This window comes from Lemur catta, chromosome 1 (genome assembly GCF_020740605.2).
Source record: "Lemur catta isolate mLemCat1 chromosome 1, mLemCat1.pri, whole genome shotgun sequence".
NCBI classification, from domain to species: domain Eukaryota; kingdom Metazoa; phylum Chordata; class Mammalia; order Primates; family Lemuridae; genus Lemur; species Lemur catta.
In genome coordinates, this window is record NC_059128.1 from 34440815 (window position 1) to 34465100 (window position 24286).

The 24286-nt window shown below is 38.2% G+C and overlaps 1 protein-coding gene across 3 annotated transcripts in view; it reads left to right on the forward strand.

Annotated features, from left to right (window-relative positions):
- PPP2R5E (protein phosphatase 2 regulatory subunit B'epsilon) overlaps window positions 1-24286 on the forward strand; it is a 138247-nt gene that overhangs the window by 65002 nt on the left and 48959 nt on the right. For all 3 annotated transcript variants that reach the window (XM_045565957.1, XM_045565963.1, XM_045565952.1), the window contains exon 3: window positions 6480-6676. In XM_045565957.1, coding sequence (XP_045421913.1) covers window positions 6480-6676 — 197 coding nt within the window. The remainder of the gene's footprint in view (window positions 1-6479; window positions 6677-24286) is intronic.

Sequence of the window (24286 nt, forward strand, 5' to 3'; positions counted from 1 at the left end):
CAGCCCTTACTAGTGTGTGATGTTGGGCAAATGACTTAGTTGTTCTGGGCATCAGTTTCTTCATCTGAAAATCTGGGATATTAATTGTGGTTGCACATAAGATATTCTGAGGATTAAAGGGGATAGTGTGTGTCAGGAGCTTAGTACAGTGTCTTGCAGTAGTAAGTGTTCATGATCATGTTCTTTTTACCTGGAAATTTCAAGTCCTTTCAGTTGTTTGTTGTTTAATTAGTACCTACACCTTGGTCTTATCCTTTTGATACTGTTATATCTGTGTTAGCCATTCTATGAGATGTGTTTTGAACCTAGAAAAAAAAAGTGTGTGCTAATAATCAGCAAAGTGTTTTTCAAGCTTTATAGTTTGGCAAGAGTTCTAAAAGCAGCCAACTACACATTTCATTTATTTATAGCCAAGGCCAAGAAGGAATGCTTTTACTGTTGTAGATTTTTCCAGGGACTTTCTTTAGCTTAGCAACTGAAAGGTCTCACTGCTAACTTTAAATAAACCGAGAGAGAAAAAATTTCAAAGGTGAATGGGATGCAAGAAGAATTTTAAAGTCATTATTTTAAAAACAGTGCTTTTCAACCCTAGCCACACATTGAAATCACCTGAGTCACTTTTATAAACTACAAATGCCTAACAGTAGAAACACACACCACCACCATCAACAGCAAACATTCTGAACCCACCTCTTTGAATACAGTAATAAAGTACTTGAATGGTCAAGTATTTAATACTTATTTTAGTTAACAGGTTGGTTTTGGGTTAGTTTCTTATGTGCATTGAAGTATATTGTGTAATCAATGTGTTACATTTGGCTCCAGTTCATAGGACATGAAGCCAAAGTTTATTATTTGATTCATTATAAAGATTTATAGTTGTCTCTGTGTTTTGATGAAATATTGTTGGTTATGTCTGTGATTTATTGGGTGTCAAAAGCAATTCTTAATGGAAGCTTAATTCCACTAATAAAATAGGACTCTTTTTAGGTTTCCTGAAGTATGTGCTACTTAAAGGGAATGCTGCATGTATCTGTGTTTAGAGGTAAAATTGGTGGCAGTGATTTGGGCAGGCCACATGGACAGGCAGTTAGGCATTTTATCATGTGTACAAGTGTATCTCACTTCAATCTTTCAAGGCTAAATCTCCTTGCTACTTAATAATTTAGTACTAAACATCTCCTTACAACTATGAGACATTATTCCTAGTTTTCTCCAAATTTAGACTCTTATACCTTATGTAAGTAAAATTCTCACTGATTTCGTTAAGATTTATGGAGGGTTGCCTGTGAGGGACTGATAACATACATGGATAGAGATTTGTACACCTCAAGGGAAAGTTGTAAGGGATCAGAGACCAGATTGCCATGTTCATTCTGTGCTGGTCCCTTTATTTTTTATGAGAGTTGGAGAAATGGAAGTACAAGGGCCATGTAAATAATAGCTTAGGACATTTTCAGGTGCAAAGTATTGCTAATATAGAAAGATTTTATTTCATATGTTTTGAATGAAAATATTATAAGTATTATAAATGTAATTTGTAAATATCCATTGAATATTTATAATCATTAAATATTTATAATATTTATATTATATTTTATATAACAATATTCGTTAGGAGCTTAAATAATGTTATAGCTTAGGTTCCAATGCAAACATATGAACATTTTATAGAAATATTTATTCACTGTATTTCTACATGCATTTCAATAGTCTATGTGTAAATGAGTTACTGGCTTACATATTCTTTATTAATTTATTTTTTATTCTTTTAAAACCAGTCCACCTTCTTCTTGTAATAGATATTATGGACAATAAATATGATATGGGCCTTCTCTATTTACTTGGCTAGCATAATTGCAAGTGCAAATTTAATATTCTAATTTTCAACTTTATTTGATTGAATTCCCAGAGCACCAAACCCAAAAGACACTGGACACGTTTGTTTTCCTTTTTCAAAAAAATTTTAATAGATTTAGTGGGTACAAGTTGAACTCTCTTACAAGTATATTTTGCATAGTGGTGAGGTCTGGGCTTTTAGTGTGCCCGTTACCTCAATATGGGTGCATATGTATTTCATCTACCTTTGCTTCTTTTTGTTTTGCAAAGTCCTGAATGAGCCAGTCCTCAAGAAAGAGTGGGCTAATACTGGATCCCTGATCTTGCTCCCCAAACATTAGATAGGATAGAATAATGGAAGCTGATTGCTAGAGAGGAATGAGCTTCCCCTGCAAATCAATAACCAGCCTTTGAAATCACAATGAGAGTGAGAGGAGTTTGTGTGTGTGTGTGTGTGTGTGTGTGTGTGTTGAGAGAGATGTGGGGGGAGGTATTAATTTATAGGGAGGTGGGCAGTGGCTAAAATGTATATAGAGCCTATTGACTGTTCCTTAAATATTTGTCTCTTAATCTGGACCTTCCCTCTATGTCGAGTTATATGTCCATTTTCCCATTACATGTCACATTTGTAAATTTTAAAATTATTTGGCTATGAACACCTTGGAGGTAGGAGTAGTCATTTCCCTCAGCTTATTGATGAAAAATTAATAGGAGGATCCTGGGAGATGGTGATATAAAAGGCATATGGGGGAAAATGACTTATGGTAAAAAGGAAGGAGAAAGACAATACAGTGAGAAATACAACTTAGCTGGTCACTGCATTCTTTTCTTGGGTGAGAAACATATTCTGAAAATCAGCTTAATTTTAAGAGTTCTTCCCGAGTAGTGGAATTTGACCTTATGGGATCTTACCAAGCTGTGATAACTGGATCAGTTATTCTCCCCTTTAAACACGTACTAACATTGGATAGATGAGTCATTGTGCTAATGACCTTCATGGTATTACATAACCACTTATTGATTGCTCATTTATTTATGGGGGCTGTGATTCTGTGGGATCCCTCCCTCAAGAGCAGGGATAGACTCTGCTGGCCAGAAGTTTCTGTTGGAACATAGATGACAGAAGCATCCTCTGCCTGGTCTGCTTTGGGATTCTATGATGACATACAATTATCCTAATTTACAATTATTTCTAAATGACTATAATATTTTTTCTTCTATCTTATTTCAGAAGTGTTTAGATTTCCAGGTGACTAGATTTTGGAGGTGGGTAGCTTTGAGTTGTTAAAATCTAGTGTTATTGCATTGTGGTCAGAATTCACTGCCTGCATGATATCTTTTTGTCATTTATGAGATTTTCTTTATGGCCTAGTACATGATCCTTTTTATACATGTTTCTTTAAAAAGAATATTTGTATCTATTTTAGGGACTGGCTTTGTAGACACTAAACTTTTCTTATGTCTTGGAAACCTCCTGGACTACTCAGACATTGTTACTTCTCTGATCTCTGGCTTGTCCTGCCTTTTCACATTCTATCTTTTCACATCCTCCTGGGGCTGGGGGGATGAGGGAGGAGGGAGGAGGTTGGGAGCAGCATTAGCTATATGGGGCAGTCTGAGAGCCAAAAGTTATAGGAAGAGCCCCTGCTAGTTAGGTCATCCTTCAGCATGAATGAAAATTTTTTTAAATTGTTACTATAAAGGAATTGCCTCTTTAAGGGAATCCACCCCCGTTTCTTTTGGTTAGTCTTGACTGCTTAAGTTCTTTAATTTAATGAAGAAAGTTACTTTAGAAGAATTTAGTCTGTGATAAAGGATAAATCACAACTTTTGTATTATGTGTTCATCTCTGGGGAATTGGCTGGAGGGGAGATAGAGAAGGGTTTAGCATGATTGGGAACATGTTGGAGATTAATTTGTTGATTTCTTTCTACTTTCTTCCTCCTCTTCTGTCTTTGCACACACCCTGCTTCTGGAATATGGTATCACTCTGGCCTTTCACTGTATTTGAATGGTGGACAGTGGTGAGGAGTCCAGGCTCTGGAGCCAGTCTTCCTGGGTTTGAACCCTGTCTCCATTGTTATTGTTGTATCACTCTGGGTCAGTCACCGAATCTCTCTGCGTCTTGGTTTACTCATCTGTTAAATTGGAAATAGTACCTACTATTAATATGTAGGATTGTTATAGGGATTAAATGAGATATCATATTTGTGTTTAGAATAGTGCCCAGTAAATGTACCCAGCGTGTTCAATAAATGTAGAGTTCCTGTGTGCGAGTGGATAGCCTGTTTCACATTATCTATGATGTGACAATTTGCGTAAATAAAGGGTAAATTTCAACTGTGTAACATTAAAAAACCGGACTGTTTACTGTCTGAACTCTTTGAATTGCTAAATATACGAATCTCTTGAGTATTACTGCAATGACTGCAAACATTAATTGTTATTGTCATGGCTTAAATGATCATTTGTTTTTGGAGGAAAGGCTATAATTCATAGATACTTTCGTAATTCATATGTGGTAAGTTAAGGAGTTTTCCATGTAGATTGTCTGGTTTTTAGGCTTTATTAAAGTCACTGTATCAAAAATTGAATTAATTAAAATTTCCCCTGAAGATTTTAACCTGTAACTAATGTTGCGTTAATAAGCTTTTTCTTGCTCCCTTTGCAGTATCAATACTCCCATTCAGCTGCCAGGTATGGGGTCTGATTTATAACTCAGAAAATCTCAGTAATTAACTGTGATGGTCGTGTGCATGTAATCAGCCATTTGTTAAGGATATACAGCCATATTCATAAGCAGCTTTATTTGATATTTGTTTGTTTATTTTAAACACCTGAAGCAGGTAGCACTTAAAGAGAAAGCTTGGTCTGACTGAATTTAGTTCTTAATGTCTAAGGGTAAATGTTTTAAAACTGATTAAATCTAGGGGTATAGAATGAGACATATAACTGAACTTAAATCTCGAAGTATTTGCCTTTAAGATATTAATATATTATACCCTTGGGGCCCTATAAGAGTGATAGGAGAGGGGAAACTCACTAGTTAATAATTTCTAAATTCACATCTTAGAGTAGCAGTGATGCTGTATACCTTCAAAAATATGGACTACTTCCTGTTCTCTAATATCTGGTAGAGAAATCCTGTTTTCAGGTGTTGTATCCACCTTCATCTAGGTTTACCCTGGCAGTGTTTTGTGGGAATTAGTTACCCGTGAGGTCCTGGGTAGTTGGGCTGGCACTTGGGTCGTGGGATATAAGGTGGGGACGGGGGTCATGGAGAGGAGTCACGTGGATTCTGCGACTGCGAGGCACCCTCACTCCCCTCCCCTGGGCCTGCTGGTGGCTGTAAGGTGGGTACTGTACGCTGTTGCACCTGCCTGTGGGGTGCAGACAGCCCAAGCCACGAGGCTGTGGTAAAACATATACTAGAAGGCTGGTAACTGAGGATAGTTCCAAGTGACTGGCCAAACACTGTTAGAGTCCTTCTTGATTAGTACAAAGGGAATGTGGGAGTGTGGTTAGAGATTCGGGCACTGTGCCCAGCTCCATAACTCATTCATTGTGCGACCTCAATGATTGTCTCTAATTTTCTTTGTGAAAAATGGAGAAGAATGATGCCACCTGCTTACTTCTAAGGGTGTTCTGAGGATTAATAAGTTAATCACCCTGGGTGAAGGCAGCAGAGCCTACCCTGGTCATAATTTTCATTGCCTCTCCAGGGAAGCTCCAGTTTGGGACAATGAAATATCGGAATGAAGACAGGAGTGGAGTGGGCTGTCTGTCTACAACTTAGTGTATTTCAAGTCCAACTGTAGATCAGGTTTCTTTCTAGCTGGGGAATTTTAACTAACCTAAAATTTCTACATATTTTTTAGAAACACACCAAACCAAATGTCTGACCTGCTGTTTGTGGGAAAAGAACAGATGTCTATTCTGAGAACATATTAAGAAAGACGTTAGTGGTTTTCTTCCTCTGTAAAGGAAGGAGATGGGTCAAAAGGGAAGCTTGTAGATTTAAGTAGAATTTGCCCTTGTTTTCCTATTACTGATGTGCTCTTTTTTGAGACAGTTGGTATTGTTTCATTTTGCAGATTTTTCAAGTTTTTTTGACAAAGAAACTTCATAGAGATCAAGCCAAAGCAAAACAAAAAATATAAACACACAATTGCCTTAAATACCAAGGATGTCAGCATGAAATTAAAATGAATCGACTGACATTTCTGCTTTGAAATATTTTAGTAAAACTAATTTAAACCAACAGTAAAAGCTTCTGACTTCACCTTATAAGGGAAAGTTTGACCTTTTTCAGTGTTTTTGGACTTAAGGGTATTGACATTGCCGTGTTTTTGGTTAAAATTTGCTTCAAACTTCTAAAGGCTTTGGGGATTTTGGTTAATCCTTGGTTGCGGAATAGCAAATACAGTCAATTTTGTTGGTACAATGTAGTTTTCAAAACAAAGTCTCTGAAGTAGTGGATATGGTATCCCCTCCCCACCCATGTGTAAACTGTTAAAAAGAACACTGTTGTCATGTGAATTCTTATTTTTTTGAGCTTGCTTTTGAAGTAACTTTCACAGAGAATTCCTGTTACCTGGAAATTGATGACAGACTTACACCATTTCCTTTTTTTTTCTTAGACGTTCCATCCTCAGAGCAGCCTGAACTGTTCCTAAAGAAACTTCAGCAGTGCTGTGTCATTTTTGACTTCATGGACACGCTATCTGATCTTAAAATGAAAGAATACAAGCGCTCCACTCTTAATGAACTGGTGGACTACATTACAATAAGCAGAGGCTGTTTGACAGAGCAGACTTACCCTGAAGTAGTTAGAATGGTGAGTTTCTTTTTTTCGCCGCGGACACTTTTAAGCATCTTCCATAGCGACTCACAGGTGTATTTATTGCAGAGTGAGGTCGTTGGAGGTCACCTCCACAAATGAGAGCCTACCTTCTGAGAGCTAAGCAAAAGTAGTCAACACAATACTAGAATTTGAAGAGCATGATTTCATGAGAATGAAATCCAGAACTTTCAACTACAACAGTATTGAAGCAATCAATGACTTCAAAATATGAAGCCAAGATTGCCTGGGTATTATTGGATTTCTGGCTTTGAGGAAAAAAAGACACAGGAAAGTAAAAGTTTTAGATTTGTGTTTAAAAAATAAATATTCAAGCCTGTTGGATGTCTTGATATTTCTTTCCTTACTCACTGTGGTATATTAGAAATGGCTTTATGCTTAATAAAATTGTGATTTGTAGAATCTAGTTAAGGCCTCTCTTGGCTTTGTAACTAATCCTTCTCTTTATAATTTCCTTGAAATCGGGGATGATGCCTTTCATGATTTTTGAACAGTGTCTTACACTTTGTGTGGTCATTAGGAGTTACAAGAGGAAACATTATTAGCCTAATGAGTAATTATGTTCTTATTGTGTTTACAATTATATTAGTTTTTCAAACACTGAGCCAAAATATGATATTCTATTAGATTTCTGTGAGAGGGTTGCCTTCCTTGGCATCCTAGAAGATCTTGGATCTAGAGAGTGCATGCTATTTGCCGGTGGGCTGGGGGAGGTGGCTGGTTTACTGACTTGTGAAATTAAGCCACACAGATCCAAAAGGGTCAGTGCATCATTGGGAAGCCCACTGGGGCATCTAGCACACTCTCTGTGTAGTGCTGGACATCTATATAGCCTTTCTATTTAGCTCTTACCATTTGTATTCAACCAATGCAGAAAAGAGACATTTGTGATGTAGTAGATATGGTTAAAAATTATAGTTCAGATTTGGGAAGGGGTTTGAATGATCTCAGCTTGAAAACCTATGACTGATGTTTTAAGGTATTTTCAAAACATTACCCAATATATTCTTCAGATCCATATCTGAATTTATATTGGTTTTGTTGCTAATTTACAGGAATGCAGTGCAAGGGTGTGGTGTAGGTTAATAGTTATCATTGTGGCTCTTGAGCAGTGCTTCTCAACCGGGGTGATTTTGCTTTACAGGGGACTTTTGGCAATCTCTAGAGACATTTTTGGTAGTCAAAACCCGATGTGGGAGGAGGGTGCTACCAGCATCTAGTGGGAAAGGCTAGGTTTGCTGCTAAAAAACATTTTACAATGCACAAGACAACCACCACTGTAAAGAATTATCTGGCCCCAAATGTCAATAATGCCACTGTTGAGAAACCCTGCTCTTGAGTTTGCATGTTATCTAAACCTCTAAACCTGATACTTAGGATCTTCTCTAGCCTACCTGCCCTCTGCAGAGCACAGTTCCTGGTTTTAGCTTACCTGCATCCTCAGCCAACAGCAGTATCCACTGTTTATAACTTTTTCCGGTATCTTTCCATGGGTAGTTAATGAGTATGTAAGCATATACAAACATATATATATATATATAAATATTGTTTTTTGTAAGCGCACAAATGGTGGTATGCTATACACACTTTTTGTACCTTGCTTTTTCCACTTAGCAATATATATCAGTACGTAAAAATTTGCCTCATTCTTTTACAGCTGCATAATACTTACTGTATGCATGTACCGTATTTAAGCAATACCCTATCAGTATCCTCGTACACACATCAGTTTGCCCTTGTGTGAGAACATCTGTGTATTTGTTTATTTTTGAAGATTTTATTTTTTAGAGTAGTTTTAGGTTCACAGCAAATTGAGAGGAAGATATAGAGATTTCCCATATACCCCTGTCCCCACACATGCACAGCTTCCCCCATTATCAATATCCCCTACCAGAGTAGTACATTTGTGACAATTGATGAACCTTCATTGAGATGTCATCATCACCCAAAGTTCACAGTTTACGTTGGGGTTTACTCTTGGTGTTGTACATTCTATGGGTTTGGACAAATGTATAACGTATAACTTATAGCCACCATTATAGTATCAGAGTGTTTTCACTAAAAATCCTTTATGCCCCACCTCCTCATTGCCCAGCACCTCCAACTCCCTGGCAACCAGTGATCTTTTTACTGTATTCACAGTTTTGCTTTTTCCAGAATGTCATATTATTGGAATCACACAGTGGTGGTGCACTCTTTTCAGATTGGCTTCTTTTACTTAGTACCAGTTACTTAAGGTTCTTCCATGTCTTTTCATGGCTCAATAGCTCATTTCTTTTTAGTGTTGAGTAATATTTTATTGGATAGTTTATCCATTCACCTACTGAAGGACATCTTAGTTACTTCCAAGTTTGGCAATTATGAATAAAGCTGCCATAAACATCCATCTGCAGGTTTTTGTGTGTGCATAAGTTTTCAACTCTTTGGGGTAAACATCAAGGAGTGCAATTGTTATATGGTAAGAGTTTAAGAAGTATGTTTAATTTTGTAAGAAACTGCCAAACTGTCTTCCAAACTGGCAGTACCATTTTGCATTCCTACCAGCAATGAATGAGAATTCTTTTTATCCCTGTTTCTTAGATCTTGATGTATTCCCCACCTTCCCACCTCCAACTGTAATTCTCATTTTCCCTTCAAGGGCTGGCTTAAAGTGCTGCTGTTGTTTGTTGAAAAAGTCTAGTGCTTTCTCCTTCCTTCAGTTCCTCTGCATCTTGGCAAACCACCCTTTTGGAATTTGTTCATTTGTTGCTTTTTATCCTTCTACACATTTATCTGATTTTTCTGATTAGACTATAAGCACTTTGTGTCCTGTACATCTCTGTGGTTCCTTAATGCCTTCTTGCCCAGGTCTACTTGAAATTTGTTGTATGAGTGAATGAATTCCCTCCTAAAATATAGGCATTTCAAGCTCTCAAATTATAATTAAGATATTGAATGTCATTGGATTATGTAGATTTTAAACCTAGTGTTTAGCATAATCCAAAAATGCTTTCATTCTTAAGAACCAGCATGGTCCTAAACCGGCTTTGGTCTCCTAAGGAAAACCATTTTCTCTTCTCTCTTATTCCCTCACTCCCCAGCCAAAGAAAATAGAGACTGCTATCATTTGTATGTGTTTCAAAATATACTTGAGCCTTACTTTAGGAGGTGTTGAGTCTGTAGTACACATTTAGAAAATTAACTTTCTAGATGGTAGTTTAGGGTTCTTGGAAGTATAATTTATTTTTTGTATCTGGTAATTTGTGAAATTGTTAACTACTAATTTTGTATGGTACTTAAACAACCTGGGACATTTACAGAGAAGGAAGTATTGTGATAGAGTAGGAAGAGAAAAAAGCCTTTGGAAGTACGCAGACCTGGGTTCAACGCCAGCTCTGGCCATAACTTATTTGGTGCATCAATGTGAGCAAGTTATTTTATCTTTGGGGCCCTCAGTTTTTGTGTAGTGGTAAGAGGTACATAGGGTCAGAGGAGGGTGGCCATACATTCTCCCACCCCCACCCATAAATAATTCCACTTAAGTAACATAGTTGTGCATTTCTTTGTACATCATCGTTCTCACCATCTCAAAAATGCATGTAGTCTAAAAAATGTGTGCTACTGCTCTGTGAGAAGCATTGGAACCAAGCCCCACTTGGTGCACCCTACTCCTTTCCATTTTGCCACCTTTAAGCCCCTTGTATATAGAAATTCTGGCACTGCTCGACTTTCTTCATTTGTATCATACCTGCGTTTTGGGGATTTTGTGAGGATTAGTGATGATATATGTAAAGCTCTTGGAATAGTCACTAACACATGGCAGATATTCAATAAATACTACTATTCTTATGTTTTGGTGATTTTGTGATTAGATACTTGATTTTACAATCATTAGTGGAACTCACAGTTCCTGTCTGTGTACTTAAAATGCTCTACCAGCAAGATGTATTGTGTTCCATTGTCTCATTGGTTCTCAAATTCTGTAATTCCCAGTTGATCCTGCCTGTTGAACCGTTATTGTTCCCACCTATTCTTCTTTCTTGTTACTATAAAACAAAACTACTTCATTAGGATTAGTGAGGGAAATGGTAGTGCTTTTAATGAAATATCAAAGAAGTGATAGCTGGGCTTTACAAACCGGGATAAGTAATGACTTGCGATAACATGTTACAGCATTAATACCAAAAGCCTTTGATCCAACCTGATGGGACCTATACTTGGAGAGTTGGTATTTCTGTTAGTGGAAGAAAAGAGTGATGAATGAAAGTAATCTATGAGTTGTAGAAACTATTTTTAACATTTAAATTAAGTCTGGATACCACTTGCAAACTGCTAGAATTAAGAAAGAAAAGCAGCTCTTTTATGTGCAAACAAAATACAGGCATACCTAGTTTTATTGCATTTCACAGGATACTGTGTTGGTTTTCTTTTTAAACAAAATGAAGATTTGTGGCAACCCTGCATCAAGCAAGTCTATTGGTGCCATTTTTCAAATACCATGTTCTCACTTCATATCTCTGTCATGTATTGGCAACAATTCTCACAATATTTGAAACTTTTTCATTATATCTGTTATGGTGAGCTGTGGACAGTGGTCTTTAACATTACTGTTGTAATTATTTTGGGGCACCATGAATTGCGCCCCTTTACGACAGCAAACTTAAAATGTGTGTGTTCTGACTGCTCCACCAACTGGCTGTTCTCCATTTCTCTTCCTCTCCGAAAGTTTTCCTGTTATTTCCTGAGACACAACTATATTGAAATTAGGCAAGTTAACAACCTTAGCCTCTAAGTGTTCAAGTGAAAGGAAGAGTCTCATGTCTCTCACTTTAAATCAAAAGCTAGAAACAGTTAAGCTTATTTAGGCATGTTGAAAGCCAAGATAGACCAAAAGCTAGGCCTCTTATCCCAAAAACAGCTAAGTTGTGAATGCAAAGGAAAAGTTCTTGAAAGAAATTAACACATTAATTGCCACATGAGTTGTAGGTAACTCATGCTAGTTTTGAGCCCGGGGCTTCACGAAGCATATGTAACTCACATGTCTGTTCACCTTGGGAGCCAAGAGAACTATTTTTCAAGTTGTCTATACTTCACACACAGAAAACAACAAAAAATAACAAATTTTTAATTAAATTAGAAAGGATCATTTTCTTTTCGAAGTTTTTATTCTATTCTCGTGATAAAACACTGTGGACCCAAGGGAAAAAAATTTTTTTTCTAGTGTGGCAGTCAATGTCTTAAAAGAGCTACTCCAGTGAACACATGAATGACAAGAAAGTGAAATAGCCTTATTGCTGATAGGGAGAAAGTTTTAGTGGTCTGGATAAAAGATCGAACCAGCCACAACATTGCCTTAAGCCAAAACCTAATCCAGAGTGAGGCCCTAAGTCTCTTTAGTTCTGTGAAGGCTGAGAGTGGCGAGGAAGCTGCAGAGGAAAAGCTGGAAGCTAGCAGAGGTTGGTTCCTGAGATTTAAGGAAAGAAGTGACCTCCATAACATACAAGTGCAAGGTGAAGCAGCAAGTGCTGATGTAGAAGTTGGCGGCAAGTTGTGTAGAAGATGTAGCTCAGATCATCAGTGAAGGTGGCCATACTATAAACAGATTTTCAATGTAGACGAAACAGCCTTCTATTGGAAGAAGATAGGACTTCTTCCATCTAGGACTTCTGTTGCTAGAGAGGAGAAGTCAATGCCTGGCATCAAAGCTTTAAAGGCCAGTCTGACTCTCTTATTAGGGGCTAATGTAGCTGGTGACTTTAAGTTGAAGCCCATGCTCATTTACCATTCCAAAAACACAGGGCCTCTAAGAATTCTAAATCTAGCTTGCCTATGCTCTATAAATAGAACACCAAAGCCTAGATGACAATACATCTGTTTACAGCATTGTTTACTAAGTATTTCAATCCCACTACTGCTCAGAAAAATAGATTCCTTTCAAAATATTACTACTCTTTGACAGTGCACCTGGTCACCCAAGAGCTGTGATGGAGATGTACAAAGAAATGAATGATTTCATGCCTGTTATCACAACATCTATTCTGTAGTTAATGGATCAAGAAGTAATTTTGACTTTCAAGTCTTAATATTTAAGAAATATATTTCGTAAGGCTGTAGCTGCCATAAATAGTGATTCCTCTGATGTATCTGGGCAAAGTGAATTAAAAACCTTCCAGAAAACATTCACCATTCTAGATGCCATTAAGAACATTTATGATTTATGTGAGGAGGTCAAAATATCAACCTTAACAGGAGTTTGGAAGAAGTTGATTCCAGCCCTCATGGATGACTTTGAGGGATTGAAGACTTTAGTAGAGGGAGTAACTGCAGATGTGATAGAAAAGCAAGATAACTAGAATTAGAAATGGAGTCTGAAGATGTGACCGAATTGCTCCAATCTCATAATAAAACTGGAACAGATGAAGAGTTGCTTTTTGTTGTTGTTTATTTGAGACAGGGTCTTGCTGTGTTGCCCAGATGGTCTTAAATTCCTGGGCTTAGGTGATCCTCCTGTCTGAACCTCCAGAGAAGCTGGGATTCAAGCACAGGCTACTGTGCCCAGCAGGAGTTGCTTCTTATAGATAAGCAAAGAAAATGTTTGATTCCTAAAGATGCTATGAACATTGTTGAATGACAGCAAAGGATTTAGAATATTCTGTAAACTTAGTTGATAAAACAGTGGCAGAGTTTGAGAGGAATGACTCCAATTTTGAAAGAATTTCTACTGTGGGTAAAATACTGTCAAAGAGCATCTCATGCTACAGAGAAATCTTTGATGAAAGGAAGAGTCAATTGAAGCTACAAATTTCATTGTTGTCTTATTTTAAGAAAGTACGCCAGCCACTCCACCTTTCAGCAGCCAGCACTCTGATCAGTCAGCAGCCATCAACATCAAGGGCAAGACCCTCTACCAACAAAAAAGATTACAACTTGCTGAAGGCTCAGATGATCATTAATAGTTTTTGCCAATAAAATATTTTATTTTTTTTTTTTTTTTTTTTTTTTTTTTTTTTTTGAGACAGAGTCTCACTTTGTTGCCCGGGCTAGAGTGAGTGCCGTGGCGTCAGCCTCGCTCACAGCAACCTCAGACTCCTGGGCTTAAGCGATCCTACTGCCTCAGCCTCCCGAGTAGCTGGGACTATAGGCATGAGCCACCATGCCCGGCTAATTTTTTTGTATATATATTTTTAGTTGGCCAGATAATTTCTTTCTATTTTTAGTAGAGACGGGGTCTCACTCTTGCTCAGGCTGGTCTCGAACTCCTGACCTCAAGCGATCCACCCGCCTCGGCCTCCCAGAGCTAGGATTACAGGCGTGAGCCACCGCGCCCGGCCAAAATATTTTAAAATTAAGGTCTATCCATTTTTCTAGATATAATGCTATCACACATTTAATAGATTAAAGTATAGTGTAAACATAAATTTTACATGCACTAGGAAACCAAAAAATTCGCATGACTTTATTGCAATACTTGCTTTATTGTGGTAGTCTGGAACTGAACCCATGGTATGTCTGAGATTGCCTGTAAAGCAAGATAGCCCATAACTTACCTGTATAAAAATAGTGTGGAATAGTAGAAAGAGCCCCAGACAGAGAATGTGGAAGGCACTGTCCTCATTTCTCATCTTCTACTTTACTAATGGTGAGATCTTGGGCAAGTAATTTCCTCTCTAAGCTTCAGTTTCTCCTATTGCCAATGGAGGGAGTTGAGAATGATCTCTCACATCCTTCCAGCTCTGAAAACTGCCAACTCTGTTGATCAACACAGTCTTAAGAAATTTTCAATGGATTCTGCCTTTCTTAAAGTTTATAAACCATTGTTCAAAGCAGTCACTTAGGAAAGTAGCTTGTTTCATGTGTGTCTCATGGGGTCAAATCTGATAGAAAAATGAAGAATCAGTACTTTCAGTTCCTTTAGGCCTTGCTTTATTCTGCTTTGCATCATCTCAAGTGTCAGGCTTCTGTCCTTTAGGTATGTTTTTTTACCACGTTGTGCTAATGTTGTCTTTTTGGTTTTGTTGCCATGTATCCATTTGAAAGACTTCTTAGAATTTCTGGCTTTCCAAATCTTGTGTAAATTTTTATTTACCTGAACTTGAACTCTGTATGTTTTATATTTTTTATATGTGTGCATCTGTTTTCTCAAAAATGTTTCTTTTGGTGATACTTCAAGTGTGAGATGAAGTCTTGTTGGTGAAGACATTGTTTTAGTTAGTTAATTCCAGGTAATGTTTAAGTGACTTAGTGTCACACTTTTATATTATTAGAGCCTTACTTTGCCAACAAGCTCCCAGTCAGGTAGAGAGAATACTCACGTGAACAAATAAGACAGTGTCATATGTCTACTCATAAAGTATGTACAAGCGTACAGGCAAGGAAGGAGTAGAGGGAAGTGAAGGTAGGTAGGGTGTGGTCTTACAATCCATTTACAATTTCTTAAACTGTGTTGATCAAAAGAGTTGGAAGGTGGGAAGGCCTTATGGAATGAGTATAGCCTGAGTAGGATATTAAAGGATGAATGTTTTTTTTTCAGGTGGCTGTGAACTAGTGTTGAAATAAGAGAATTATGTGATACAAAGAATTCCCAAACCACATGATATATGCAGGGCAACACAAGTAGTGCTGTGTTGTAGCAGCATTAAGCCTGTTTGTTTTGGGGAGTGGGAGGAGGTGGATGGTGGCAGTTGAAGGTGTGGATGTGGGCCAGAGTCTGAAAGAACGTCGCAGACAATAGATAACCATTGAAAGGTTCTATATGGGGGAGTGACATGGCCAGATTTGTATTTTAATGGCAGTGGGGCAGAGAGGTTGGCAGAGGCTGAAATTGAAGGCAGAAAGGAATCACTTAACGGGACTATTGTATTGGAGAAGTTGTGAAGGGCCTAAGCCAGCTGCAGGAGTGGAAATGGAGAAAAAGAGAGGATGACACTTAGGAGGTAAAATGGAAGCCACTTAGCATTCATGTGGATGTTTGAAGTGAGAGAGAGGAAGGAGTCTTGGAGAGCTTTGGCAGTTAGGAAGTTTGCGATGCTGCTGTTTGAGAAAGGCACAGCAGTAGGGAGAGTAGGTTTTGGATGGAAGCTGAGGAGTTGATCTTTGATGTGTTAACATTGAGATTCCTACAGGAGACCTAGATGTGGAAAGTAGGAGATGGAGATTAGTAGTTACGATAATGGGAGTAGGGCAGGGGAGAGAAAGAACCATGATGGAGCTCTGGATGATTCCGGAGAATAACTGTGTTTCAGTGCAGTGGTACAGGTGGCAGCTAGTGGGTTGAGGAGTGGATAAAGGATGAGGAAGTTGAGATAATGACTATAGATAATGATTGCTCACATACTGGGTATACTGTTCTCACTGGAGTAAAATCCTATCCCTTTTCTCCTACAACAGGTATACAACCATGTCACACTGGTCATTTGCTATTATTATTTTTGTATTTCATCTTTCTGACTTGGCTTTTCCTGGTTTCAGAGTCTGCCCCACTCCCAATCTCTGATTAAATCTCTGTATCCCTCAAGTCATAGAATATGTGATTTTCCAAAGCTAACGTAGTTTTAAGCTAAAATATGTCCACTGGGTTTTCCTTCTTTTCTGTTGAGATCTTTTCTTGAGTCCTTTATTGTTTCTTGGTCACTGTTAGCTTTGTTTTTTCCCACTTTCAAATTATATCCTGTCACTTGGTTATCCAAGTGCTTTATCTTTCATACATTCTTTGATTTAACTGGAAATCACAGCTCTGGTTAGTCTCTTAATAAAATAATATGCTTTTTGTAGAAAATTATAAAGTCGCAATTAAAGATCTCAGAGTCTGCCTACACATACTCTCAGGAGTACTTTGTTAACTTTACTACATGCTTTATTAGCTGAAGGAGAGTGAGTTTTTTTTTTTGTTGTTTGTTTGTTTGTTTTCAGACCACAATGGATACCTGAGCAGATAGTACTGAACCCTACTAAGTTTTTTTCCTATACATACATACCTATGATAAAATTTAATTTATAAATCAGGCACAATGAGAGAATAACAACTAATAATAGAACACCTATAACAAAATACTGTAATAAAAGTTATGTGAATGTGATGTCTCTCTCTCTCTCAAATTATCTTATTGTTCTTACACCATGGGTAACTAAAACCGTGGGAAACAAAACCATGGACTAGGAGGGACTATTGACTGCATCTTGGCCAGAATTTGCCTTGGAGGTGACTCTTTAGATCCAAAGGAGATAAGAATTGTAGGTGTGAGTTAGTAGCAAAAGAGCCATTGGGAGTGACTGGGTGCAGGTGGATAGTTTATAAGATTAGAAATACAAATAATGGAAGGAGAACTAAGTGATATTTGAGAAAGGCATTTAATAACCGACGTTATTGGGAAATTTGGAGGATAGGGTAAGTCTAAAAGATAGGACCTGAGAATTAGATTAGAAATTAAAGAATTCCTTGGTATACAGGAAAGAATTTAAGGATATGATAATGAAGATTACCAAAAGAAAGTTTTAGAACGAAATCAGGAAAAATTCACTGCTCAAGGTTAGGTACAGATTGTTAGCATTTGTAATTTCTCAAAGGGTAGAGAAACTGGCCCGTACTTTGTTCTTTTCTTAATTACCACCTTAAACTGTCACTCTCTGCTACTCCAGTTAATGCTCATTTAATAATTTTTATTTAGATCTTAGCTTAGATTGATTTCATGGGTTCACTAAATCCCTTTATGTTGACTGCAAAATTTTGTATGTTGTATGTATTTTTGTGGGAGAAAAATCACTTGCTTTTGCTTAAATGTTCAAAGGTATAGCTAATTGCAGAATAGTTTAAGGCAGATTTTACCATGTCTTCGGTAAACATCTATGCTGCTCAGTTGGAAAATATGAGATTGGAAAGGAGCAGAGTCCTCCCATTTATGGCAGTAACTGAACAGGAAAAATGAAGTTGTTAAAGTGATTTTTACCAATGAAACCATTTGGGTTTTGGAGTTTTCTCTGTGGGAAGGTTTTTGGTAGTATTTCAGTTTCTCAAATACATGTGTGACTATTCAGATTTTCTGTTTTATCTTGTGTTAGTTTCAGTATGTTCTTATAATAGTTGTGCAGTTTAGAATCGTGGCCATATACTTAATCCTTAGAGGAGTTTCACAGAGGTATGTACGAATGGAAGAAGATCGCCAGCACCTGTACTCCACTGTTATCTGCAGCAACTGTGATGTATGAGTTAATTCAAGCTCCACAGCAACCCTGTGAGATAGGTAGTATCATTATAGATATCATTTTATAGATAATATAAAGCAAGTAGAGGGAAGTTAAGAAACTTGCCCAAAGCCATGACCTGGGTAACTGGGTAACTGAGATGTGAACCCAGGCAGTCTGGCTCCAGAGCCCATACTCTTAACTGCTATGCCATAATGTTCCCCTGGAGTCATTCTTTCTAGTAGGAACGAGGAAAAAAAAATCCTAAAGATTGTATTCTTGTCTCTGTACTGTGTTTTTTCCTAGACTAGCTCTTCTAAGTACTAAAAAGGTCTTTGATTAAGCCCTTCTTTGTATCTTTTGCTGCTTCTGATGAGGTCAGACCACAGCGTGTTCTGGGGTTAAAATGTTCTTTTTTTTGCCTACCCTCCTTTTCCCCCACCACCTCACTGCCCTGTATAAGAGCTTTACAATGCCTTTGTGTTATTCTTGAATTGTTAACTTTGCTTCTCAACCTTTTCTCCCACCCTGTCAACTCCCCTCCCAGTATGGAAGATTATGTGGTGATTGAGGGGCTAGGAGGGGCTCAGGGGGAGCGCTGTATAGTTCACAACTCCCTTTTCTGCTCCCTCCCAGCTACGGTCCCCGAAATGATCCTATCCCCTAAGTTCATGTGCTCCTCCATGCTCCTTCAATCCCTGTCTCACCATTAGAAGTTCCAAAGAACAGGCTCCTCTGCCCAGATGTGCTCCGCATATAGTGATGCTGGCTTGCATTGTAGAGGTACCCCAGCTTTGCTGCCTTGTTTGTGGTTGAACTGCTTGAATTCACAAAAGACTCATCAAAATGCAAAGTGCCAGTGCATGAATTTAGAGTGTAAAAAGCACTACCCAGTGGATAGCTGTATACATTTGAGCTGTGCCTTCTCTCCCTGCAGGCGAGCTATATGGACAGCCAAGGAATCCTTAAGTTGCTTGGTCAGAATGGATTTGAGGCCAGGGGAGTTAGTTAGATGATTTGAACATTCCTCTATCTCCATGATGAACCCCCTAATCCTTGGAAGCACTTATGTATGTACATCCTGCTTTTCCTTTTTGTTGTCTTTTCTGGGTCAGTGGTATAGACAGACAGGCCGGGACCCAGTTTGGCCACTTACTTAGCTTTATGATCTTGGGCAAGTCTCAATCCTCTAAGCTTGTTACTTCATTGTAACTTTTTAAGGTTATTGGGAAAATTAAACTGTGAAAAATGCTTATTAGCACAATGGTAAATATATGAAGTAGCTATAGTTAATATTTATGGTACCACCTCCAACATCCCTGATAGACTTACCTTTTTCTTTAGATGGATTCATACGTTTTTCTAGTTACAATGAGGTTTTGCTAACTTGAAAGCTTTTTTGTCCTTTAAGATGACTTTCCATACTTTTTTTCTGACAATTAATTTTAAACTTACTCTCTGGGAAATTTTATTTTCATCTTTTTTGGGGGAGAACTCCCTGTAAATCTGCGTGTCCATGTCTTTATAATTGTATATACGTTTGTATATATACTGCCCTTAGTTCATCTAAATAAATTTTTTCCTGATAGATTTGCATATTCATGTCCCTATTATATTGATAATTTACCATTTCTCTCCTGCACAAATTCTCTCTTAAGGAATCTGACAGGGATTCTAAAGTGTTTAGTCTTAATTTAAATGTGCTAAAGAGAGGTTTTCACTCAGGAAGCAAGTGAACTACTCATTGCTATTTGCTTCATTTACAAGCTGTAGTCCTTCTGGCTTAACTGCTTTAAAGATTATTGAGAGTTTTTAATATACTTAGAATTGTTTGACAGCTGTGACTTGTCTAGTGCTGATATATCCAATAATATCATCTCACTGTAATGAGAATACTTCTCCCTCCTCGCTAATAGCTGGCAGCAGAAAGCAGCCATTCCCAACCTTTTAGGCACCAGGAACCAGTTTCACAGAAGACAATTTTTCTAGGGGACGGTTGCTGGGTGGGGGAGATAGGGTGCAGGTGGGGGCGGAGCTCAGGTGGTGATGTGAATGATGGGGAGTGTCAAAGCTGAGGTAGTGGCCCTGGGGGTTGGGGACTGCAGAGTTACAGTACTGCATTCAAGTTTTGCTTTCTCTTTTCTCCAATCTTTTAATTTAACCTTGAAGCTGGAAATTTGGTTTAGAGGTATAAGCAGTGCTTCTGGAAAAATCTACCAAGAACATAGATGAAAAAAGTAGGAAATATTTCCTGTGACATGTACAACGTGGGCATTGGATAATCCTAGCACTTGGTATTAGTTTGTACCATTTGGCTTTCTCTGTACTGAGGAGACACAGAAATGAGAGAGAGGGGTTTATTGGTTGATTCTCCAAGGAGAAAGCTGGTTATACCACAGTTGTGCATTATTAGCAGGAAAAGCTGTGTCCTCGATGTGGAATTCTCAGAGACAGTAATGCTTGAGGCAAGAATTTGGCACAAAAACAATGAGCAGGTCTTTTCCAGGAGGTAGTTGGCTGATCTGTAGATGAGAACAACAAGAGATACGCTATCTAGTGACCTCTGAGAAGCAAGTTGCCTCTGAAAAGTGAGGGAGAAGATAAGGGACTTTTAGAGTAAAAATGCAATTTTAATGCATGTAGGGGGTGGCCCAGCAGTGGAGGAGGGAAACTAGAAGGGTTCTGGCAGGGAGGAGCATGCCAAGGAGGGTGAGGGGTAACATGTACAAGAAAGGATGTTTCTGAGTAGAAATAGGACCAGTTGTAATTGTTAGCTAAGATGGAGAGCAAGTATATTTTTTGACAGGATAAGCAAGCTCTACTGGAGAATACAGTGTTTCCGACCTTTCAGAAATGTAAGTAGCAAATAGGGAGTGGGGGCTGGGCAGATAGTGTTGGGTAGTTAATGGGCTGCTTTGCCATACTGTGGAATGGCTGTATCTGCAGAAGTTAAGGCCTTTCAGAGAATAGGGTAAAACGCTGTCTGGGATGAGGCAAGCCTCTTCCTTTTTAGGGACTTTTGGCTTTTTCTCTTAGGAAAGTTAGAAAAATTTGTTAAGCTTAGGCAGTAGAGAAAGCGTTGGGAAGCTGAGGTTTGTTTTTGTGCCACCTTTAATAACAGACTGGGAAATCTGTTATATCCTATTCTGGAAAGTAAGAGTAGTTATTTTAGGGGCAAAATAATCAGAAGGCAATGATTAAGTGCACATTTAAAATGTAAGCTAACGGAGTGGTGGTTAGGTCCTGCCCCTAGAGCCTTCTCTTGGTTTCCTAAAGAGGAATTTACACTCACACACCTGTGCCCACCCTCCGTCCCATTGCAAGATGAGGCCAGCTATGTGTCACCCAGGGAGGGCTATCCATTCAGTCCTCCCCAGAAGTGGCATATCTTATCCAGTCTGTTAGGAAGCACTAGTATTGGGGTAAGGAGGAGTGATATTAATAAACTATGGACAGAATCTATGGTCAGATGTAGGTCAGGTGTGTGTTAATTACTCACCAGCTAGCTCAGGGCTTTGTTTTGCTAATAAAGATCATAGAGACAGAGACAGACATACACAAAGACCACAGAGTAAGAGACAGTGACAGTTTTGGCGGTGTTTCCTGTTTATTTTTAGTGATTTCTATTAAGAACACATAATCAGTGGTCAGAAACATACATCAGGAGCCTCAAGTGTTTTGTTTGTGCTTTTAAAAAAATAATCACAATTCAAGAGGCTTAATTTTTCTTTCAGTTTTAGCTGATTTTTGAACCATAAAGTGTTCAAAGCAGATGTTTAGAATTTGTGTTCTCAAAAAGCCATGTGTTGGTATTGTTTTATCGACTTGTGCACTTTGGCTTTTACACAAATCACTTAATTCGCCAGTTTTTGTAACTTTCTGGGACTTAGGGATCCACAGTTCACAAACAATGAAATGCAGCAGAGCCCTGGTATCACGTGGCTGGCCTGTGTGGGGCAGGAGTGCTTGACTGCCAACGCCAGCAGTACGAGGGCCTGCGCTGATTTATACACAGTAAGCGCTGTGACTATTGCAGTGTTTACACCTCTATTTTTGGATTCTAAGATTTAATATCAACAGTCTTCACTTTTGGATTCATTGCTACATTTCCAATTTTGGAGAGAGTGCAATATAGTTGTCTCTGTGTGAAATATCATTTCCTGTGATCGTTTTGTGTGGGTATAACAGACTCAAAAGATAATTGATTTCACATTACTGTCACCATTTCAGCAGGTAAAGAGTCGCCTCTTACTTTGTGCAGTTTAATCTTGAAATAGGAGCCTAACGGGAGTGGAGGGTTCATGGTCGGAATTTGTGGGTAATAACGGTGGAGAGGAAGGGTTTAGGTTATAGCAAGCTATGTAGAGGAGGTTAGACTTAATCTTGTAGATAGTGAGCAATGAGTTGTAAGGATTTTTGAACAGGAGGTGAAATGTAAATGATGTTCTTACTTTCTTTTTCCAGCCACTACAAAGAAAGTCTGTGCTCTGTTAAGGAGGATTAGGCTGAGAGATTTAACCCAGGATGGCCTTTGACATAGGACTGTTGTCTTAGTCTTGTCAGATGGTAGGCAAAGGAAGAGGAAATGAAGAAGGATTTCTAAAGGGAACTCCCCAGCCCCTATATTCCTCCCCTCCCCATGCTCTCACAGAAAAGAAAAAAAAATTACCCATGGTTTCATTATTTAAATTCAGTCATTACTCACATTTTCACCGATTTCTTCCTAGTCTGTATTTTTATATAATTTTTTTCTCTTAAAAATTCTTTAAAAAATTTAGATATATTTAACATGCAGTCAGATTTGAAGAATGGGTCTTAAGCAGTGGGCATTCAATGAATTTAACAATTGTATAACCTTCACCCTAAAGGAGATCTAGAACGTTGCCGTCACCCCAGAAAACTCCCTTGTACTCCTTTCCTATTTTTCCTTGTTAAAACATTTTTTTCCTAATCTTACTATATATAAACTTTTAGATTCTGTTTTTTTAATTTCTTTAGCATTATGATGTAAACATGCTTTCATGTAGTTAAATGCCTTTTAAGATGATTATTATAATGGTTCCTAGTAGTCCATTATTTGGATATGCCATCATTTACTTAGCTGCTTTTGAAATTTGGATGTTTAAACAGTTTCCAAATTTCCACCATTAAAAATAATAGTACTATTAGCACCAAAGAGACATTTTGAACTAATAAATAAAATGACTCTTTGACAAATTAGTAGCAGATTACCTATTGAATAGGGAAGGTAGAAGGAGAATTCTCTTTCAGGGATAAGTGGAGGCCAATTAGGATGAGATTGGTTTTGACCAGACTAAATTTGAGATGCTAGGGAGATGTCTAAGCTGCTCTGTAATGTAGCTGGAAATAAAGGAATTAAGGGTGTCCCTGTGCCTGGTCACAGAGGTTAGAGTGGACAAGGTGATAGAGAGATTATTGAAAGAAGAGCAACATAGCAAGGATCAAGCCTTGCTTTACTTTGAGTTCTAGTGCTGCTTTTTTGGGGGTGAAGGGTGGCGTGGCGTAGAGATTTGTGTACTTGTTCATTGGATGAAATCATGACTTTGGGGCATTCATTTGAATTCTATATTTAGTATCCCCAGATCCTGAATTTGCTTTATTTTTCTATTTTGCCTCATACTAAGACCTACTAATGTAGTGCTAATTCTAAGAAATCTGATGTGGAGAGCTCTCATTTTACCTTGGCTAAGATTAGAGCAACTGCCATTTGGTTTTCTTGCTGTTCTACTGGACTTTTTCCCACTAAAAAGAGATGGACATATTTGCATAAGCAAATTAATTACTTGAATTACCAGAAGTTACTGGAGAATGTAATAATTAATAGGGAGTAATCACTAACTTTTGAGTAAACATATATGATAGATTCAACACATGCATATATTTACTTCCTTTACTCCTTGAAATCTCACCAAAATTACTGAAAATAAATAAATAAAACCCCCAAGAACAAAGCAAAATGGAGAGATCTCAGAAGCAACGTTTTGGAAGCTAGAAAGCAAATGAACAGTGGTCACTGCTTGATCGATCAGAGAAAGCTGAACCTGAAGCAGCAGCAAGGGGAGTCTGAAAATAGCCAACTCACATGCACAACTCCAAGGAGCTTCAGATAGAGCTCTCAAAGTAAGGGTGCATGGGGGTGAAAACAGGAGATTTGCTTTTAAATTCTTTATAAGAAGTAGCTAGAACTCCTGATTCCACTCCACTCTCTCCAAACCAGGTAGCCATATAACTGCTCCTCCCAAATCCCAGCAAAAGGCTGAAGGTTAGCTCTCTGGAGAGGCTAATATTTTTTTTTTTTTTTTGAGACAGAGTGTCACTCTGTTGCCCAGGCTAGAGTGCCATGGCATCAGCCTAGCTCACAGCAACCTCAAACCCCTGGGCTCAAGCGATCCTTCTGCCTCAGCCTCC